This window comes from Hemicordylus capensis, chromosome 6 (genome assembly GCF_027244095.1).
Source record: "Hemicordylus capensis ecotype Gifberg chromosome 6, rHemCap1.1.pri, whole genome shotgun sequence".
NCBI lineage: Eukaryota > Metazoa > Chordata > Lepidosauria > Squamata > Cordylidae > Hemicordylus > Hemicordylus capensis.
In genome coordinates, this window is record NC_069662.1 from 7,035,093 (window position 1) to 7,057,666 (window position 22,574).

Genomic DNA, 22,574 nt, shown 5'->3' on the forward strand with positions numbered 1-22,574 from the left:
CAAAGATCTCCACAGCCACCATGGATTTCCCCTTAGTGCTCAGATACGGTGGGACAAAAGACAACCAAACACTGCAAAACATAAGCATACTGAAGGTGATGAACTTGGCTTCATTAAAACTGTCTGGCAAATTCCTGGCCAAAAAGGCCACCGTGAAGCTGATGATGGACAGAAGTCCCATAAAACCCAAGACAAGATAAAACATGATGATGGAACCTTCATTACATTCTGCTATGATTTCTCCAGTCACAGATTGCTTGTCCAGATCTGGAAACGGTGGTGATGTTCCCAACCACACTCCACAAATGCCTGTTTGAATAAGGGAGCAGGAAAGAACAATGGAGTTTGCCAATCTTTTCCCCACCCACATCCTCATGCTGGAACCGGGTTTGGTGGCCATGAAAGCTACAACCACAGTGATGGTTTTGGCCAGCACACATGAAATGGCCATTGAGAAGAGGATGCCAAATGCAGACTGTTGGAGAAAGCAGGTTCCTTTTGTCCGTTTCCCAAGAAACAGAAAAGAAGAGAGGAAGCAGAGCAGCAGGGAGAGGAGGAGAGTGTAGGTGATATCCCGGTTGTTGGCTTTGACAATGGGGGTATCTTTGTGCTTGATAAAAGTTGCTAGCACCAAGACTGTGATCAAGGAAAAAGAAACAGCAACTGAGGCTAAACAGATCCCTAAAGGTTCTTCATATGACAGAAAGTTTATCACTTTGGGGATACATCCATTTTTCTCATTGTTTGGATATTCATCCTCTGGGCATTCAAAACACTCAGGCATGTCTGGAAGAAAGTCAGTGTTCATCAAGTTACCCATTTGTACTTGAGTATTCAAGTCAATTTACCAAACTGCCTTCACTGCTGATTTCATTGTTCATGCTGTGCTATTAAATTGGGATGGACTTATAAACACAATTTTCACCTTCTCTACTAAACCCCTGCTTATTCTTTTCTTAGAAGCCTTAGCAGAAACATTATTTCCTGTTTGTTTGCTGTCTTTTGCTTATAGCTGCCTTCATTGCTTGCGGGCAAGTTTTCCCAACCCTCCCCACCGATGATCACTTATGTGGCTCTCCGCCCCCCCGAGAGCCAATAATGCACTGTGTGTGTGAGGTGCATTACTGGGAGACTCCCTCCCCCGAGCAGCCGTGACAGACACACGATTTTTAAAAAAAGGGTAAGGGAGCATTAGTTCCCTTAACCTCATTTAAGAAGGAGGTTCCGTAGGTGCGTTTGCCACTGTGGAGCTGCCAGGATTAGGCCCGATCCTGGTGATTCACATGAGTGAGCCGAACCTGGCTCGTCTGCCTTAGTTCGGTTTTGCTCACTTTTGCGAACAGCCACATATTCTACCCCACTCACATTAGCTTTGAATGTGGACCGGCGGGGGGAGGTGGAACCATTTATTCAGATGGAACCCCCCCACTTAATCATTTCCTTTCTCTATTTATTTTGTTGTATCAGCAACAGAGGTCCCTACTGGATCCTCTAGTTTTCTAATCCAAGCTCTACCATGATATAAAACTATTTTAAAAAATGAAGGTCTTCTTACGATCAGTGATAAGAGCTCCAGGGCCAACTGCATGGAGAGAAGGGTTACTCTCACTCTCTCTGCAAAAGAGCAGATGTATCTCTGGGGTTTGGGGTGCACCCTGCACTCTGGAGCTCCAATAATGCATCACGTGACACACAATCAGTACAATGATGTTGTGGGAGAGCTCACTACCTTAACCTCACTTAAGAGGCTGGCTCCATAGGTTGGTTTGTTGCTGTGGAGCCACTGGGATAGGCCTTGAACCCAACGGTTCACATGAACATGGAAAACCAGGCTGGCCTGCCTTCGCCCAGTTTTACAGGCTTGTGTGAATAGCCTCAATATCCTTTAAAAGTGTGTCAAAAATCATTCAAGTCCTACAGAGATTCAATGACAGAACTAAAGAACTCTTACAGCATTTGGGATTCTTGTACCTACCTACCCTCGCTTCCACCTGATATAGATATCTCTAGGTTCCCACCCAATACATGCATTTCCTTCATATGATGACTATTGTTTGAATGTATGAACTGAACCCACTATTGAAATGTTGTGGCAGGACAGGAAATGAGCTGTTCGTGCAAGGAAGCCCTCAAATGCCCCTTATATATTTTTTCTGATAAAAGTTGCTAGCACCATGATTGTGATCAGGAAAAAAGAAACAGCAACTGAGGCTAAACTGATCCCTAAAGGTTCTTCATATGACAGAAAGCTTATCACTTTGGGGAGACATCCATTTTTCTCCTTGTTTGGATATTCATCCTCTGGGCATTCAAAACACTCAGGCATGTCTGGAAGAAAGTCAGTGTTCATCAAGTTACCCATTTGTACTTGAGTATTCAAGCCAATTTGCCAGACTGCCTTGACTGCTGATTTAATTGGTCTTGCTGTGCTATTAAATTGGGATGGACTTATGAACACCATTTTCACCTATTCTAAGCCCCTTCTTAGAAGCCTTAGCAGAAACATTATTTCTTGTTTGGTTACTGTGTTTTGCTTTTAGCTGCCTTCATTGCTTGAGGTCAAGTTTTCACGACCCTCCCCACAGACGAGCACTTATGCGGTGCCCTGCCCTGCAGAAAGCCAATAATGCACGGTGTGAGTGTGTGGTGCATTACTGGGAGACTCCCTCCCCCGAGCAGCCACAGCAGACACACAATAAAAAATGGGGTAAGGGAGCGTTGTTCCCTTAACTTCAATTAGGAAGGAGATTCAGTAGGTGGGTTTGCCACTGTGGAGCTGCCGAGATTGGCCTTGAACCCGGCGGTTCACATGAGCGTGCAAAACTTGCCTGGGCTGCCTTCACCCGGTATTGCAGGCTCATGTGAATTGCCACAATATCCCTTAAAGTGTATCAAAAATCATTCTATTCCAACAGAAACTCAATGACACAACCACAGAATTGTTACAGCATTTGGGATTCTTGTACCCTGCACACCCTCTCTCTCATAATTCTATACCACCTGATGTAGATATCTCTTGGTCCCGCCCCCCTCCACACATTTCCTTCAAATGATGACTATTATTCGAATGTATGAACTGACCCCACTATTGAAATGTTGTGGCAAGACCTGAAATCAGCAGTTCACGCAAGGAAGCCCTCAAATGCCGCAGAGTGGAAACAGTATTTGTAGTTGCAATTATTGTTTTCCAAGGGTGTGCCACCAGTTACAGAAAGCAGGGTTCACACATTTTCTCTCACAATCACGCTGCCAGCTGCTTAATTAGCGGCGCAGAGCTCTTGCCTGGCCCCCTGGAGAAGCACGAGGCTTCTCTGCCCCCTGACTGGTTGAGGGGCCTGTGCGGGGGCGGAGCTTACGCTCCGCGTCCTGCCCCGGGCCTGGGAGAGCTCAGTTCGCTCTCAGCAGGCACCGGAGTAGGACGCCTTTTAAGGCTCCTGCAATTTTGGCTGCTTCTCGGCTCGGCGCGAGATTTTAGGGAGCGGAAACCACCCGAGCAGTGGCATCAGTTCGGGGGGTGGCTTTTTAAGCCCCCCCCCAGGTTTGAAGGGCTTCTCAGCCCACTACGGGCGGCGTTTCCCGCCTGGCAGTTGTCTCGGCGGCTGCCCATAGGGCGGGTGGCGGTTCCCCCCCCCCCCCACGGCCCGGCGTGAGACCATCAGGGCCGGCACTCGTGGGTTCGGGCGGGTAGGAAGGTCGGCCTTTTAAGGCCTTCCCTGGGGGGTAGTAGCGTCCCCAGTCATTGCTGGAAGCCCCCCCCCTCATTTGTGGGCAGAGGCTGGATTCCTCCCCCCCGGCCTTCAGTCAGCCCTCTTCAACACACCTTTTGGGCTTTTGGGCTTTCGCCCCCCCTTCTTTTCCTTGGGTGGTGTGTTGTCCTATTCCAGGGCTCGTGTTTTGGGGCCTGTTACCTCCAGGGTGCATACGAAGGGCCTTTTTTTCCTTCCTTTCTTCGGGAGTCTTCCCACTGGGTCTTGCTGGCTTTTGGGGGGGTGTTTGGTGGCTTTGTTCGGTTCCTTTAGGCCTATAGCCTTATTAGCTGTTCTGGACGGCCGTTGGCATGGGTCCTAAGAAAGCCAAGGCGAAGTCTGGTGGGAAACGGGTTCGCGCCCCCCCCATCCGGCACCAGTCTCTGATTCCTCCTCCTCTGATGATGGCGATTTGGGCACAGTGAGGGCGCTCATTGCTCGACTGGAAGCGCTTGAGAAAGAGAAACGGGGTGGGGTGCTTCCTACAGAGAAGGGTGGGCCATCGGGCATTCCTTCTGGTCCCAAACGGGTTACTAGGGGGGCAAAACGGGCGAAGCTAATACAATCACTCTCGTCTAGACTTGATGCGTTGGAAGGGCGTGATCCTCCTCCTGCTACCCCAGCGGTGGACCTGACTTCGGATACGGCTGGCTCTCAGAGCGTTCAGGACTCTGCAGGAGGAGACGCACGTTCTTGGGACAAGCAGGGGCCTGGTGAGTTTCTGCACAACACTTGGCCTTGGGGTATCTCCCCCTGGGCTCAGCCTTTTAACACATACGGATGGCACCCGGCCTCCTTTGGCTCCACACCTCCATATGGGGCGTGTTCTCAGGTTTGGCAGGGGGTGGCTTTCCCCGCAACCACAGCACCGCCTGCAGTTCCTGGTCTCATGGGTGAAGCATCGGTAGCACAGGTCCCATACCCGCCATGTGACACCTCTTTGCCTCTGGGTGACCATTTGTTGCCCGCGGTTAGGGAGCGCATCTGGCGTGGTGATTTTGTGGACATATTTCAACTGCTTTTCAGGGAGCCTGAACCCGTCCTAAAGGAAGGGGAACAAAAAAGAGAGGAAGTAAAATCAAAGCGGAAGCCAGTAGAACATAATTGGGCCAATTGGCTGTCTGGCTATACTGTCTACATGGGTGTTATGCTTCAGGTCTACACCTCAAAAGGCCCGGCTTTAGTGAAGTACCTGGATATAATACATAGGGGTTACATGGATTTCATGGGTAACGCTTGGGAGCGCTATGACTGCTCTTTTCGGCTTCGAGCATCCCTGAACCCGGCTATTCCGTGGGACAGGCAACACCAGGAGCTCTGGCTTCTTATTATGATGCCCTCCCGGCCCATTCAAGGTGAACGCGCAGACAGCGGCCACTTAATCTCTAGGACTCCCGCTGCGCAGTCTTCTGGGTCTGTCGCTGCGCAGGGTGTTCAAAGTCCCCTGCCATGCTGGGCCTTCAATACCAGTGGGAGCTGCAACAGGTCTCCTTGCAGATTCAAGCACGAGTGCGGTTTCTGTGGCGGAAAGCATGCCAGCATTCACTGCCAGCGCGTTAGGGCCCCCCGGGGGGGAGCACGTGAGCCACCTGCAGGCGGCAGGAAGAGTGGTGGCCCCATGCAAGGTTCCACTCCTGGAAAAGGGTCCCAGCCCAATTAGGATCAGGATTTTAGAGCATTTTCTGCAGGAATACCCATTGAAGGCGCAGGCACGCTATTTGAGGGAAGGCTTTCAGTATGGTTTCCGCATTCCTTACGTGGGCCCGAGAATACACAGTATGGCCCCAAACCTTAGGTCCGTGGTTGGGATGGAGGAGGTGGTTCTTCGCAAGATTAATAAAGAAATAGCCTTGGGACGAGTTCTCGGCCCGTTCCGTGAGCTGCCCTTGCCGGATTTGCGCATTTCCCCTTGGGGGGTGGTGCCCAAAAAGGCACCGGGCGAATATCACCTTATTCACCACCTCTCCTTCCCCCATGGTTCGTCTGTTAATGACGGGATCCCGGATGGGCTTTGTTCCGTGAAGTACACTTCATTTGATCAAGCGGTCAAGGTAGTTCGATCTTGTGGACAGGGCACCCTTCTGGCGAAATGTGATATTGAATCTGCATTTCGCCTCCTTCCGGTTCACCCGGCAGATTTTAGCCTCCTAGGGTTTGCGTTTCAGGGTTGTTTTTACATCGATTGAGCCCTGCCCATGGGCTGCTCGATTTCTTGTGCGGCCTTTGAGGTGTTCAGCTCCATGCTTGAATGGGCCCTTCGGCGGGTGGCTGGCCTCGGGTCCACGGCCCATTAGCTTGATGATTATCTCCTGGTTGGCCGGCCTGGAACTGAGCAATGTAGTCATCTTCTGGCTGTTTTTCAGAATCTGTGTGCTGACCTGGGTGTGCCACTGGTTCAGGAGAAGACTGAAGGCCCATCACCCGTCCTTACCTTTTTGGGTATCGAACTGGACACCATTGCTGGCTGTTCCAGGCTCCTGTGGGCAAAAATTGACATTTTGAAGACCTTGCTGGTGTCCTGCATACAGGCCCGCAAGGTTACCCTTAGGCAACTCCAACAGCTTATTGGGCATTTAAATTTCGCTTGCAGGGTGGTGGTGCCCAGTCGTCCTTTTCTACGACGGCTTTGTGACGCTGTTAAGGGCGTTAGCTGTAGCCACCATAGGGTCAGGGTCACGGCTCCTATGCGAGCTGACATGCAGCTGTGGACCACCTTCTTGGAGTCTTATAATGGGGTGTCATTCTGGTGGGATACCCTCCTTTTGGAAGCAGAGCTTCAGGTTCAGTCAGACGCAGCAGGTGGCTTGGGCTTTGGTGTCTATTTTCGTGGCCGCTGGTGTGCTGAGCGATGGCCTGCGGCCTGGGTAGCTAGTGGGGTCACCAAGGACCTTACCTTTTTGGAATTTTTTCCTATAGTAGTGGCCATACATCTCTGGGCGGATCTTTTTCGGGACAAGACAGTGCGTTTCTGGTGCGACAACCAGGCCACTGTGCAGGTGATCAATAGGCAGACATCTCGGTCTCCAAGGGTGATGGTTCTAGTTAGGGCTGTTGTTTTGGCTTGCCTGCACAATAATATACAGTTCCTAGCATGCCATGTGCCGGGCATCCAGAATAGCTTGGCGGATGCGCTGTCTCATTTCCAGGTGCAGCGCTTTCGCCAGCTGGCTCCAGAGGCGGAACAGTGGCCCGAGCAGATGCCTTCGTGGCTATGGAGCCTTGGCGCATAGAAGCGCAGAGGGCCGTTTGGGCCTCTCTGGCATCCAGCACGAGGGCGGCATACACTAGGCAGTGCAGGGTTTTCCAGGAGTTTAGGACACAGGTAGGATTGGGCCAGGATTGCCCCCCCCCCGCGGAGGAACTGATGCAATTCTTGGTCCACCTTAAGGATAAGGGGTTGTCCCCGAGTGCTATGGCAGGTTACCTGGCAGCTTTGGCTTTCTCTTCAAAGTCCCAGGGCCTGGCTGACACCACTGGGGATTTCAGGGTTCGGAGGATGCTTGAGGGCTGGTCCCGGGAATGCCCAGTTATGGCAGACAGCCGGAGGCCCCTTTCCCCCTCTGCTGTTCAGGGGGCTGTGGAGCAGTTTGCAGTGGTCTGCCGCTCTCCCTATGAGGCTGCGCTCTTCCATGCGGCCACGCTAGTCTTGTTTTTCGGGGCCTTCCGAGCTGGTGAGTTGCTGCCTAGGGGCCGGAATAGCCCTGCCTGCAAGGTTATGCAACTTGGTGACGTGGTCATTGGACAAGACGTGGTGCAACTGCGCCTCCGTTTTTCCAAGACCGACCAGAGGGGCAGGGGGCAACTGGTATCACTCCACAGGGCCACCAATATTCTTCTATGCCCGGTGCGGGCCTTAAGTCATTATACAGCCCTCCGGGGATCCGCACCTGGGTGCCTTTTCATTCACCAGGACGGATGCCCCCTCTCACAGTTCCAGTTTTGGACTGTTGCTTGTCGTGCGCTGACAGCGGCGGGGGTCGACACGGGGCAGCTTTCCCTTCATTCATTCCGCATTGGTGCAGCTTCCACAGCTTCCCAACTGGGTCTTTCAGGTGAGACCATCCAGCGCATTGGGCGTTGGCGGTCTGCCACTTACAAGAGGTACGTGTGCTAGCGCCCGGGCGATGGCCGCTGATTGTTTTTCTCTTTACAGGCCCTGCGCGACGGGCGGCGAGGGCTCGAGTACTCATTATGGGCCACTCCATAGTTTTCTGGGCACATAAGGCGGCACGTATGGCGCAGCCTGGAACGCAGCTGGGGCTTGGGCGGTGGGCATCGATCTCCTGGATCGGTCGTCGTGGGATGGTCCTCGCCCAATTTTTACCTATGCTGCAGGAATATTTGGCGGCGAATTTGCCGCCTGACATTTTGGTCCTCCACTTAGGGGAAAACGACTTGACGTCTCAGTCAGGCTTATCCATTATCCATAATTTGCAAAAGGACATTCTACAGGTTCTGGAATGGTGCCCGGGAATTGTCCTCTTTTGGTCTGCGTTGCTGCAGCGTAGGGTATGGAGGGGTGCTGGGGACCCCTACAGGGTAGACAGGGCTCGCAGGAAGGTTAATGCCCAGATGGCGCGTTTTGTGGCTGCCATTGGGGGGGGCACCATAGACCATCCAGACATTCTCTTTTCGGTACCCAGTTTGTTTAGAGGGGATGGGGTTCACCTGTCACCTAGTGGGACCAGTTTGTTTTTGAGGGATTTAGAGCAGGGATTGGCCATATATCTGCGTACCTGGTGGGGCGGCGAGGGTTAAGCTAGGCTAACCTGCGCAGTGGCAGGTGCAGTGCGGTTGGAAAAAATATTATCAGGCTGGTGAACACCTTTGGGTAAGCGTTTGGCTATGGGTCAGGAAGGGGCAACTCCCTAGAGACTGCACGGCTCAGGGATATCTCCCCTTGGTCAACCTACTCTGGCAGGCTAACCCCCAAGGAATCGCTGAACGGCTACCTTGGGGTGAGGCTAGCCAGGGAGCCGGCATTAGGCCGGCTAGGATAGGCAGCCCTGGATTGAGAGCATTTGGGGTTGCCTGGAGCCAAGGTGTATCGCCCTATGCTATAGGTTAGGCATGCCCTGGTGGCGCATGCCTATAGTACCGCACTGCCGGTTGAGAGGCCATCCCTGCTCTTTAAGTTCTTGTTGGATTTAAATAAATTGTGGCCCAATTTTGCACCAATACTTTGTGTCTCGTGTCTTCTTGGGTGTCGGGCAAGGATGTTTGTTGTTGACTCTTTCTCTTGACCTACCCTTCTCTGCTGAAATCTTCCCTTCAGGGCATGGAGCACATTCATAGCAGCAGAATTTCTCCCTTTCCCTCTTTTTCTTCTGAAACCCAGGCTGGCAGGAGAAACACACAGAAAGGGGCAACACCTGGCAATAAGAAGGAGGGGAGTTAAGAACGAGCTGCCGGGAGTATCTTGGGAGGTAATGCCTTGATATGAATTTTGGTGAGGTGATTTTATTTTTCCCCAAATTTGATATGCTGCTGCCATTCTGATTAGTCAAGATCTTTGAGCAAGAGTCAGTATGATACAGAAGAAAGAGAGAAAAAGAAGAGCTGAGAAAGAAAATCCTGAAGATGGTGCTGAAAAAGCAGGACCTGAATAACAGCAGGGTGTGGTATACCCAATATGTTCATGAGCTAGAGGAACTGTTTGTACCGAGACCAATAAAGACATGAGACAACTATATGGCGGTGAAAGGGCCACAGGCGTAACTGGGGCAAGGCAGGCAGGGCACGTGCCCTAGGCGCCGCTTGAGGGGGGCACAAAAATACCCCCACCATGCCCCCCAATTCAAGCTATTATTATATCCGGGTGCCGCACAGCCTGCTGTGCTGCTGCCATTGGCCTCGTGCTCCTGGCACTCCCCCCATCGTCCTTTCACGAGATCTCCACTCTCGCATCACTCACATGCACTGCACGCTGGTGAGAGCGTGTCTACTCTGTGCAGTGGTGTGCGGGGAGGATCGAGACTGTATGCATTGTGCTGTGCAGGGAGGATTTGGAAGGATCGGGGCAAGGACTGAGCAATGGAGCGAGCCTGCTTTTTGAAACTTGACCTTCAATAAAGTGTGTGCAGCATCAAGGTCGGTGTGTGTCTATGTGGGTTTTTTTATTTAAAAAAATATTGTTTTTACTTAAATTTACGGGGTGGGCGATTGCCGGCGAGACTAGCGAGGAAGTGATGAGAAGAGCAACTTGTCCGAGTTGCTCTTTGGGGGAACAACTTTGCTGCCGTTGAGGAAGGCTAAGGCTCTGATCCGAGGGGATGTGCACACCTGCCTGCCTGCCTCTCACCCTCTCTCTCTCCCCTCCCCTGCCCCTCCTTCCCTCTCCCGCTGCACCACAGCAGTCACAGTTTGGAGCAAACAAGTGGCTACAGGCACAACACCGCCGCAGAGCTGAGGGTGGCTGGCTGGCTGCATAGAGCACCATCTCCCACTCGGAACGTAGTAGTTTCTAAACTGAGTGCATGCATCTGATGACTCTCATTGCTGCTCTGAACCTAACACGTGTGTATGTAAAGAGATTGGCGAGGTGTGTTGTCCTTGGCTTCGGATCTGGGCTTGGGATCCTAGGAAGGGCGACTGCTGGGAAAGAGGGGAAATTGCCCCACACATTGCCTCCATCTTTTTCAATGTGTGATGCTGAAGGATCCATGATCTCTATCATATCCTCCAGTTCTGATTCATTGGCTTGTATCTTTTCTCCTAAATGCTACATTATTTTGCCAAGACCTGAGCTGAACATCTGGGGGTTTAAGAGGGTAAGGGGGGGAGGGCTGGTGTCACAACCAGCTTATTTCCCCACACGGGGCACATATGCCAGGGCTTTGGAGGAATGATAATAAAGTGACAATCTGAAATAACAATTTCCAAGATTTGTTCTCATTCCTCCCAAGGCTATGGTACATTAAAATAACTAGTGTGGGACTTGGGATTCTAGCAATCTAGCTTTCAGAGCCACTGTTACAAATGGCAAGGCTGTTCATGAATCCTTCAGCACATTTGCTATTTGGTGCCCTTGGTGTGATCTCTTTCTTCACAGCTGCTGGTACAAAGAATGCCTGTGTTCAAGCTGACATGATTAAAAGGAAGTAGTACTGATGGAGGAAGAACCAGATATATGATCTAGTCCTCAACTGAGGAATAGGTCTTATATTGGGACTCTTTCTCCTTCATCAGTATTGGTCCTTTATGGAACCATATAATTATTTTATTTATTTTTATTTTTTCAATTTCTATACCGCCCTTCCAAAAATGGCTTATGGCGGTTTACACAGGGAAAAAAAAAATAGCAGGTTAGTTTTTAGAAACACATTAAAACAAATTAAAAGCCAGTTGCCACCGGCTAATCTGCTGGCTACTCCGGGACGGGCCTTCTCCATTGCTGCCCCGAGGCTTTGGAACACACTTCCTGCTGAAATAAGAGCCTGCCCATCTCTTACAACCTTTAAAAGGGCAGTCAATCTACATTTGTTCACCCAGGCTTTTAATTAGATATGTTTTAATTGTGTTTTAATAGTTTTAACTTTTTGAATTTTAATTGTTGAAATATGTTAATCGTTATATTGTTTGCTTTTATTGTTTTGTAAACCACCAAGAGAACTTGCATCTAGGGTAGGGGTGTGCAGGGAACCGTTTGGCCCAGTTTGGTTTGGGGCCGGACTGGCCTCGAACAGAACCGGGCCAGTTCGGTCCATCCCACATCAAACCCCACCCCCCAGTCTGGTCTGGCGGGTCCACAAACTTTTTTAAAAAAAATTAAATTAAAAGTAACTACCTGTAAGTACCTGTAGTAAAAGTAAGTACCTGTAGTAAAAAAGTAAGTACCTGTAGCCCCTTCAGGGGCTTGCTGTAGCCATGGGGGGGGGGGTTTCCGCAAGGGTTCCCTCTCCCCCTGCCAGCCTCCCTCATCACCGCTGCAGCTGGGTAAATGTAGTCTTTTGGGTCCTTTCAGGCCTCTGTAAAGGCAAGCAGTGGCCATTTTGGCCTCTGCTGCGCATGTGCAAATGCTCTCTGTGAGGCCTTAGGCCATGCCAGGCCTTGCAGAGGGTGTTTGCGCATGTACGGCGGTGGCCCAAATGGAGTTGGTTGATTCCATCACATATTTGGACGAGCAGGCACTAGCTCATCCTCACCACAACCAGCAACTGTACTAACCGCAGGGGCTGATGCAGGCACCTCTGAGGCCAGGCCAAGGCACCACAGTTGCAGTACTGTACTAACCATTCTTAGGTCCATGGGTGGGGCAAGGGCCCTCAGGATTCACAGCCCCTCCCCCCACAGGTTCAAGAGTTTTAGTGACCCCACACCCCAAGCATGGCAAACGGAATATGCATGCTTAATCCCACAGGAAAAAAACCATCTCAGAGGAAGGCAGGAGCGCGCGCACACACACACACACACACACACACACACCTGCCTATAGGATTTTTATGTAATAGGCATTTTTTACTTATGTGATTTTAAAATTTAAATATATCTATAATTTACTAATCTTTCTTTACGGTTGTATTCTTTTTGAGTGATTGTTATTAAGTGGGTATATAGTATATATATCTTCGTTTGGTTGCTGTTTGCTTCTAAACTTCTTACACTTGTCTTTCTCAAAAGCAGAGGATGAGAACAAACATGTTTGCCACAAGTTCAGCCTCACAGAAAGAGAACTTGGCAGAGACAATTATCTCCCCCTGTAATGATCATCTTCTCTGATTATATCAATTATTTCCCTGACCTTTCTCCAGAAACTTTCCAAAAAGTGGTACAGTAAAGCCCAAGGCCAAATCAGCCTGTTCTTATAAAACTCTTTATTTGTGCCACTGAGAGTTCAGCTGAGGTTCAAGAGTCAAGCAGGAGTCTGTCAGTTTGAACGCTGATGGGTTTCCCCACATCCATTTATCATCTTGGCTTGAAATGATTCCACCTTGGTTGTTATTCAGGGTTCAGTTTCAGATCCTAAAATAGCTGAAAGAGATTACTGGTACAGTTCTCTTTAAGAAGTGGAAAGGCAGAATCGACTACCATCGAAGTATGGTTAAATTGGGCTGATGCAATAAGCCTAAAGATGGGTAGAGAAGAATCTAGTTCCGAGAAAAGCTTTGCCATCAAGACATTGACGGTTCTGCTCTTGCTCTTTCTCCCATCCTTCAAGGAGTGCAAGGAAGATCCTCTCAAGTGCCCTGAAATCGATCCCCTCCCTCTGCCACATGAATGGTATCAGCCAGGTGGCCTCATCGTTGGTGGTATGGTTTCTCACATCTGTTATCTTTCCCAATCATATTCCTTCATGAAACACCCCAAACTGGAAGTAGATTTCGACATTCCAGTGTAAGGAATTCTTCTTCCTTTCTCCCCTCTTTCCCTATCATCAATAAACTTTGAAATTAAGAATTTTTAATGAAAGAAATAAAATTCTCAAGGACATACCGATGGACCTGGTCCTCATGGACACACTTCTTTCTCAGCCAGACTCAATTTTGAGTCTTGTCTTTTAATGTATTTAGCATTTACCTTGACTTCCTTTTCCTCTGAAGAACAATAATCCTTCTATTTAGGAAGACGGAACTTCTTTAATTTTGCCAAATTTGAATATAGCTAGCTGCAAGATTTAATAACTGTTAAAATGAACAGGAAAATCTCCTGATCATGAACTAGGGGGAAATCTGCTGTAATTGGGAAAATCATTAAAAATCGGGGAAATCACTAAAAATCATTAACATATTCCCTAGGATTCAAAATTTGTTTTCAGTGAAATCAAATTTCAAAAGACAGGGATAAAATGTGCAATGAGAGGTTTTTGGTTTTTTAAAAAGAAACACACTAAAATGGTTATCCTAATACTTTGGAGAACTTTAATTTGGCTAAACTGAAGTCGATCTTAATAAAGCATGTGGCATTTGGGCAAGCTGACTGGTTGAGGAACCCAGGTGGATGGAGTCTGTGAACTGTTGTGGCTCCTGCTGGCCCAGATCATCATTTGTCATTTGAGAGGCAACCCGTTCCCCTCACCCAGGAACAGAGTGTGAGTTTTGGCTGGATGACCTTTTGGGGGCAAGGCAATGATTTTTTTGGCCTGTGTCAAAATGGCAGATGATGGGCTCTTCTTTGCCTACTACACACTATTCTCTATAGTTAGTTAGACTCCTTTCCTGGTCACAACTGCATTTACAGTGCAGGATTTGAAAATTTAAGCGAGTGAGTGGTTGAGCGCCTTAAGGCACTCATTTGGAATTCAGATGAAATCTCTGTTCCTAAAGGTTTCAGGTTTCATGGAGTGCAGGCTGGAGGGAGGTCACTAGGCTTTTAGAGATCACCAAGCTTAACGGCTGTGGCTTGTGAAGGTTGCTCCTTCCTGTGGACATATGACCCCTTTGCTCGGCTGAGAGCAGCAGCAATCAGACTCAGGCCATGATGCTGTTCTGAGCTGGGGTGTATCACCTGACACAATATAGGCAGGGATTCACACCTGTGTATAGTAAATTATTAAAGCATTAGTTCCCCCCTCCACTAGTGGATTTTTTGATTTGTCTGTTAATTGAATAGGATTGTGTCACTCCCATTTTAAGATTTATGTCATCATTTGTGTGGGGGCAATGGAAGAAAACTGGTTGAAACAGGACATTCTAGAGAAACAAAGACATTAAATATGTTTGCCAGTTCCTTTGCAGAGGATGTTTGTAAGTTTGTAATTTGAAAATAAAGCTCAACATGACAGACCCTGAAAGCTGCCAGATGATTTTATGAAAATTGAAAGTTTGGATATTTACACTCTCATTTCTGTATTCAGTAAGGCATTCCCCTAATGTAGAAACTAAAAATAGCTTTGCAGTACAGCTAATGTTTTGTGCATAGTATGTATCTCAGCTTCAACTGCTCCTTGCTTTGTCTCCTCCCTGTCCATGGTCTCCCTCTCCTGGGAGAGGAGAGCTGGTCTTGTGGTAGCAAGCATGACCTGTCCCCATAGCTAAGCAGGGTCTGCCCTGGTTGCATATGAATGGGAGACTTGATGTGTGAGCACTGCAAGATATTCCCCTCAGGGGATGAAGCCACTCTGGGAAGAGCAGAAGGTTTCAAGTTCCCTCCCTGGCTTCTCCAAGATAGGGCTGAAAGAGATTCTTGCCTGTAACCTTGAAGAAGCTGCTGCCAGTCTGTGAAGACAATACTGAGCTAGATAGACCAATGGTCTGACTCAGTATATGGCAGTTTCCTATGTTCCTATGGTCACCTTTACCACTTCTTTTCATAGTTTGTGGCCATTCTGATTCCCCCCGCTGCCCCATTCAATTCAAAAAAATTAAACCTCATGAAGTTTAAATAGAATCATTTCAAAATGGCATTGCCCATTCAAACCAGAGTTGTTCATCACTGTGATAAAACAATGACATAGATTGTTGTATTTCTTTGTGAATGAAGCCACCATTCTTTTGACAGCGTGATGACAAAATTCTACCAGCATCTCCTGGTCTTGGCATTTGCCGTAAAGGAGATCAATGCAAGTCCCGAGATTTTGCCCAACATCACACTTGGATTTCACATCTATGACACCTACAATGATGTGAAACTGACCTATCGCAACATGTTGGACCTGCTCTTCAAATCTCATCGATTTGTCCCTAACTATAAATGTGACAGCCAGAAAAATCTCATAGCCCTCATTGGGGCACTTGATTTTGGGAACTCCTTCTACATGGCAGACATCTTTGGTCTTTACAAGATTCCACAGGTAAGATCTGTGTGCAGAGGACAGAGCTTTCCTCAACCTCACATTTATGCTTCTCTGAGAGATTTTATATTTGAGAAAGAGTGGGAGGTATAATTGACTTGTATGTCTGACTTGGAAGAATTTCAAAGCCTTGGCACTTCAAAAACAATAACATATAGAAACTGGCTTCAGGCAGCTGGGGGAAAGGTAGTGCGGATATATATTCTTTTATTTACTTTATTAATAAAATCTGACCCTAAAATTCCATCTCTTGGCATTTTACAACAACATATAACAAGTTAAAACAAAAATGAAAACCTTAAAATCATTTAAAACCACAGTCAAGTTAAAAAGCTTGGGTGAAAATATGAGTCCTTAGGGACTTGTTTTTAGTTGTTAGAGATGTGGAGTTGTTAGAGATGTGGAGGCTCTTATTTCAACAAGGAGCACATTCCAGTAGGGATGTGCACATATTGATTTTTTCTATTTGATTGTTGCCCAGATCGAATCACCGCTTATTTGTTTTGTGTCCAAATCTGTCCCCCCAAATCACCCAAGATTTGATTTGGATTTGATTTGATTTGATTCAGATTTGGATTGATTTGGACCACTTATCAAGGTCCTAGGGGCACCAAATTTGGGTGGTGATTAGGTCCCCTTGCTTGTCACCTACCACACAAATTTCAAGATAATGGGGGCGCTTGGTTGGTTTTTTAATGATTTTATTTTATTTTATTTACTGATCTTGTATATTTCCACCACAGGAAATAATGGGGATATAAAGTCTCCCTATCCTAACCCTAACATGGATCCCCATATGTCTTCATTACGCAGCTTCATATGTTCTGTTCATTTTGAATCCACTGCTTTGCGGGTGGGGGTGGGGAATTAGTGGAATCCCATGTGACAACTTACCCCCAACCTGCAAGCCACTGTGTACTCAGTTTGTATTTTAGGAATTTTTCAAGTGTTTAGACTCTTTGGTGTGTAATGAATCTTCATAGGGATTCATGATGAGGAAAGGTTATTAGACACCAAAGAGTCTAAACACTTGGGGGAAAAATTCCTAGAACATACACAATTGGCACAGTCAAAATGAATAGAAGAAATGAAGGTGTCTAATGAATCCTCATAGGGATTCATTGCGAAAGAATTATTATACAACAAAGAACCAAACACTTGAAAAACAGTGACCACATATTTTGCTCCAAAACTTCACTTTTGCAAGGACTAGAGCTTAGCTTTTCTTTCTTTTTAAAAAAAAATGAAATCTGGGAATCTGAGGGAAATAACAGGAGAAATCTGAAGCTTGAATCAATTCGAATTGAATCTGGCACAATTTGATTTGTACCCAAATCTAGCCAATGGATCACAGGAGAAATTTGTTCTCTCTTCAAATCACCTGAATCAGCTAGATTTGGGTACAAATTTATTTGTACCTGAACCTGAATCAATGCACACATCCCTACATTCCAGAGTCAAGAATATCTGTCAGACAGATTTACCCAGAATATTTCCAAGAAATGGCATGATATTTCCGCTTTTCAGCCAGAAGCATCCTCAGTATTGACAACATTCAGTATCACTAGAAATACAAATCAGGATTTTATTGTATTCAATAGTGCTTGAACAAGAAAGGCACTCACATATATATGCATTGAGGTACTTCCCTTAACCCATCTCTAAAATACCTGCACATTCCCTTCTAGCTCTCTTATGGCTCATTTGCTCCAGAAGAGAATGCTGTAACACAGACTTCCTCTTTTTACCGCACAGTCCCAAATGAGACCTATCAGTATGGGGGGATTATCCAGTTACTTCAGCATTTTGGATGGACTTGGATTGGTCTGTTTGTTGCAGATGACGAGAGTGGAGATGGCTTCTTACGGGTCCTGGAGCCTTTGCTTGCCCAGAGTAGAATCTGTTCAGCTTTCACAGAAAGAATCCCACACCAAAGTCATCTCCCTGACACTGATGCTATTAAGAGCATGGCTGAGAATATTCCACAGTGTCTTATGGATGAGAAAGCCAGAATAATTGTTCTCTATGGTGAAACAGCAGTCCTGCTGTGGCTGCTGATGTATATTTTTGCAGCAAGTGTTGATTATAAAGAAGACACAGCTAGTGGGAAGGTGTGGATTACGACAGCCCAGACTGAATTTTTAATGCTGGCGATTTCTAGAGGTTGGGATTTTGAAATATTTGAAGGTGCCATTTCTTTTGCAATTCACTCAAATGAACCTTGGGGTTTCCAGGCATATCTTCAGGACATAAGATGTTCTTGGACACAAGGAGACCGCTTTCGCAAAGTCTTCTGTGAGCATGCTTTTGGATGCACATTTCCCACTCCCAGTACATCAACAGAGAATGATGAAACATGTACTTTGGAAGAGAAGCTGGAGAGCCTCCCTGGGTGTATTTTTGAAATGAGCATTTCTGGTCACAGCTATGGTATCTATAATGCTGTTTTTTCTGTGGCACATGCTCTGCATGAAATGTACTTATCCAGATCCAATCACAGGGCAAAGGTTGGGGATGAAATGCTTGGACTTGAAGGTGTCCAGCCCTGGCAGGTAAGGGCTCCACAGCAGGAGAAACTTTATAATTCAGTCTTCCACAACTGGAAAATTCCTCCCTTGTGTGTTTGGCTCTTTGTTAGTTGATACTGAATATAAACGTAATATATCTATATAGTTCAATTTACTTTAGCACCAAAACTCCAATACAATATTACTCCTTTTCTCATTCAAATAGCTACACCAATATCTTCAAAACATTTCCTTCAACAACTCAGCTGGAGAAAGAATGTCTTTCAATGAGAAGAGGGAAATGGTAACTGGATTTGATTTCCTAAACGTGCACTTTCTTCCAAACAGTTCCTTGAAAAAAGTGAAAACTGGAATTGTAGACCCCAATGCTCTTGAAGGAAAACAATTTGTAATAGAGGAGGATAAAATTGTGTGGCACAGACATTTTAACCAGGTGTGTGTTCTAGGATATACTTGTGGCATTTGTGTATGTGTCTGTGAGAGAGAAGTAGGGAGAGCTTTATCCATTATCTCTGCCAGAGATAGGAATGCCGTTTGCTGCTGAAGAACATGGGTTTGCCTACTCCTTACTTACAGTGGTGAATTGGATGCCGGTAAGTCAATCACCCTCTGCATTGGTTAATCCCCAGCAACTGGTATTCTGAACCTGAAGGTTACACCTTGTTATCATACCGATAGCCAGTGACTGAGTTATTCTCCACTTGGTTGTATAATCCCTTTTTACAGTCATGGAAGCGAGTGGCCATCAGCACATACTGGTCTGATTCACACAACTGTTTGAATCTTGTCGTCAGTTCAGTAGCAGACATTCACATGATTGAAAACATGCCATGATTCCAAGGGTTTAGGTTGGGAATTTGACTTGTCACTCCAAAACACAAAATCTCTTTGTTGTATTCTGTCTAGTAATCTTTTCTGTTTTCCTAATTAGAAGCTTGTCCTAGTGAGGATTCTGTAGAGAGTGTGGGAGGTGGAGTCAGAAAGGAAAAGGGAGGGCAAGGAAAAAGGGGAAATAGAGTAGGTTCTGAATAATGCATAGTTAAACTAATGTATTATTTTTTGTGTTGACAATAGAAACATCTATAAAACACTTTTCTTCTTCCGTCATTCAGTGTTAGATTGACTTAAATTGGCAATCATGTTTAGGGTTGTTGTGTTGCTACATAATCCACTTTCATGCAGCTCAGCTTCAGCTGTCAGATAGATAACCTGGCATTGTCCTCCGCAATTTTCTGATCTGCAGCTGAATTCAGGGTTCAATCAAAGATGGCAAGCCATCCAGCTCCTTGTGCAGCTAAGCAGACTCAAATCATGATGCCTCCACCACCATGCTTGACAATTGGGATGAGGTTTTCACTTGGGTGTGGTGTGGTGTCTTCCAAACAAAATGTTGGTAATTGTTTCTGAAAAGTTCAATTTTTGATTGACCTGTACAGAGAACACTGTCTGACAGTGGACGGATGGCACCCCAAATGTTTAGAAATGGCCTTGTAACACTGTCCAGACAGATGCACAACAGTTAGGTCAAAGTCCCGACCTAAATCCTATTGCAATGTTGTGGCAAGAGCTAAAGTGATCTGTTCATGCAAGGAAGTCCTCTAATGTCACAGACCTGAAATGGTTTTTATATGGAAGAATGGGCCAAAATTCATCCAAGCCAATGTGATAGACTGATCACCAGTTGCAGGACACGTTTAGTTGCAATTATTGTTGCTCAGGGAGGTGCCGCCAATTACTGAATGCAACATTCACATACCTTTTCGCACATAGTTGTTTGTTGTGGAGGCTATTCACATGAGCATTGAAAACCAGGCTAAGGGAGCCCAGCCCGGTTTTCTACGCTCATGTGAGCCACCGGGATCTCACTCTATGACTATACAGTGGCAAACCCGCCAAAGTATTCCACTGCTAAAATGAGGTTAAGGAGCAAGTGCTCCTTTGACCTCATTTTTTTTAATCGTGTGTCTGCCATGGCTGCTTGCAGCCATGGTGGGCAAACTCAGGTGGTGGGGGTGGAATCCCAGTTATGCATCGATTCCAGCTCCAGGAGGTGGGGCACTGTGTGGTAGAACTTCCCTGAACCCGAACCCCGGAGCTGCCAAGTGAGCCACAAGGGAAGCCAGCAGTCATCTGGGCGGGTGATCCGCCCACCGAGGGAAAGTTCAGCAATCGTCTGCGGGAAGGGAAACTAAAACCCGTTCTTCCTGCAGACCACCCTGGACCGCTTCTCACTGATCGTGAGAAGAGCTCCATTGTGTGGTTAAAACATTTACAAAACCACACACATATATTTATTTATACCTATGTAAACCATGTCTGGAACTTGTGTTGAAAAGCAGATTATAAATGTTTATTCTATTCATATAAAACAAATACCTTACTTACTCCTAATATAATTATAAGAGATCGGCATTTGAAAAAAGGACTGCTTCTTCTATTCTGACTGATTTCCCATTCTGGCCTCTCTTCTTGTCTCCCTCTCTTTCTCCTTTCTCATGTGGGCAGCAGCTTAACACTTTTGAGGAGAGATTTTTAGCCTAAAACAACTCTGCCAAAATTCATTCCAAGCTATTACCTCCAAGATACATTTGGTCAACTCATTTTAAACTCCTTTCATTTTTATGGATAGGTACTGCCCCTTTCTGTGTGTACTGACTCCTGCCAGCCTGGGTTTCAAAAGAAAAAGAGAGAAAGAGAGAAATTTTGCTGCTATGAATGTGCTCCATGCCCTGAAGGGAAGATTTCAGCAGAGAAGGGTAGGTGATGCCAAGACAGAAAAAAAGTTCACGTTTCCTGATCATTGTTTGAATTTTAGCAGAGAAGGGTAGGTGAAGAGAAAGAGTCAACAACAAACATCCTTATGTGAGAAAATGTGTGAACCTTGCATTCGGTAACTGGTGGCACACCCTTGGAGAGCAATCACTGCAACTAAAAATACTGTTTCCACTCTGTGGCATTTGAGCGCTTCCTTCCATGAACAGCTCATTTCAGGTCTTGCCACAACATTCCAAGAGTGGGTTCAGTTCATACATTGGAACAATAGTCATCGGATGGAAGAAATGCATGTATGGTGGGGGGAGGAGAACCTAGAGATATCTATATCAGGTGGTATAGAAATATGAGAGAGAGGGTGGAGAGGGAACAAGAATCCCGAATGCTGTAACCATTCTGTGGTTCTGTCATGTAGAGACCGGTCTGACGACCGGTGAGACCCAGTTTGGGTCAGTGAGCGGGGAGGGAGCCCTGGGTGGCCAGATTGGCCACCCACACGATAGCCAGCTCCGTGACGGAGTCAGTGAGGGTTGGGGGGAGCGGGGGCGCTGCATAAGTGCTCATCTGTGGGGAGGGTCGGGAAAACCTGACCGCAAGCAATGAAGGCAACTAAAAGCAAAACACAGCAACCAAACAAGAAATAATGTTTCTGTTAAGGCTTCTAAGAAAACAATAAGCAGGAACTTGGAGAAGGTGAAAATGTTGTTCATGAGACCAACCTAATTTAAAAGCACAGCAAGACCAATTAAATCAGCAGTGAGGGCAGTTTGGTAAATTGGCTTGAATACTCAAGTACAAATGGGTAACTTGATGAACACTGACTTTCTTCCAGACATGCCTGAGTGTTTTGCATGCCCAGAGGATGAATATCCAAACAAGGAGAAAAATGGATGTCTCCCCAAAGTGATAAACTTTCTGTCATATGAAGAACCTTTAGGGATCTGTTTAGCCTCTGTGGCTGTCTCTTTTTCCCTGATCACAGTCTTGGTGCTAGCAACTTTTATCAAGCACAAAGATACCCCCATAGTCAAAGCCAACAACCGGGATATCACCTACACTCTCCTCCTCTCCCTGCTGCTCTGCTTCCTCTCTTCTTTTCTATTTCTTGGGAAACGGACAAAAGGAACCTGCTTTCTCCAACAGTCTGCATTTGGCATCATCTTCTCACTGGCCATTTCATGTGTGTTGGCCAAAACCATCACTGTGGTTGTAGCTTTCATGGCCACCAAACCCAGTTCGAGCATGAGGAAGTGGGTGGGAAAAATGCTGGCCAACTCCATTGTTCTTTCCTGCACCCTTATTCAAATAGGCATTTGTGGAGTGTGGCTGGGAACATCACCACCGTTCCCAGATCTGGACAAGCAATCTGTGACTGGAGAAATCATAGCAGAATGTAATGAAGGTTCCGTCATCATGTTTTATCTTGTCTTGGGCTACATGGGATTTCTGTCCATCATCAGCTTCACGGTGGCTTTCTTAGCTAGGAAGTTGCCTGACAGTTTTAACGAAGCCAAGTTCATCACCTTCAGTATGCTGATGTTTTGTAGTGTTTGGTTGTCTTTTGTCCCAGCCTATCTGAGCAGCAAAGGAAAAGCCATGGTCGCTGAAGAGATCTTCTCCATCTTAGCCTCCAGTGCTGGGTTACTGGCTTGTATCTTTTTTCCTAAATGCTACATTATTTTGCTGAGACCTGACCTGAACAGCAGAAAACACCTAATAAAGAGAAATAATTAAATAATCTGTTTTCTCTTTATTATCAATGTGTGTTTGTTTCTTTTCTCCTCCCACCTTTTTCATTCC

At 46.7% G+C, this 22,574-nt stretch overlaps 1 protein-coding gene across 1 annotated transcript; it reads left to right on the forward strand.

Moving 5' to 3' along the window:
- Positions 1-7,158: 7,158 nt before the first annotated feature.
- LOC128329610 (vomeronasal type-2 receptor 26-like) lies at positions 7,159-22,508 on the forward strand. Its single transcript, XM_053261120.1, has 6 exons — positions 7,159-7,847; positions 15,183-15,474; positions 17,163-18,026; positions 18,208-18,435; positions 20,632-20,758; positions 21,607-22,508. The coding sequence occupies exons 1-6, from the start codon at positions 7,159-7,161 to the stop codon at positions 22,506-22,508; spliced, it is 3,102 nt and encodes a 1,033-aa protein (XP_053117095.1).
- The last annotated feature ends 66 nt before the right edge of the window (positions 22,509-22,574 follow it).

Excerpts from the sequence above, each read along its gene's own strand:
- LOC128329610 (XM_053261120.1), top strand. The coding sequence starts at position 7,159 with ATGGCAGGTTACCTGGCAGCTTTGGCTTTCTCTTCAAAGTCCCAGGGC. Across the intron at positions 7,848-15,182 it reads CGGTCTGCCACTTACAAGAG|CGTGATGACAAAATTCTACC; the intron begins GTACGTGTGCTA and ends TTCTTTTGACAG. Across the intron at positions 18,436-20,631 it reads GGCACAGACATTTTAACCAG|GTACTGCCCCTTTCTGTGTG; the intron begins GTGTGTGTTCTA and ends TTTTATGGATAG.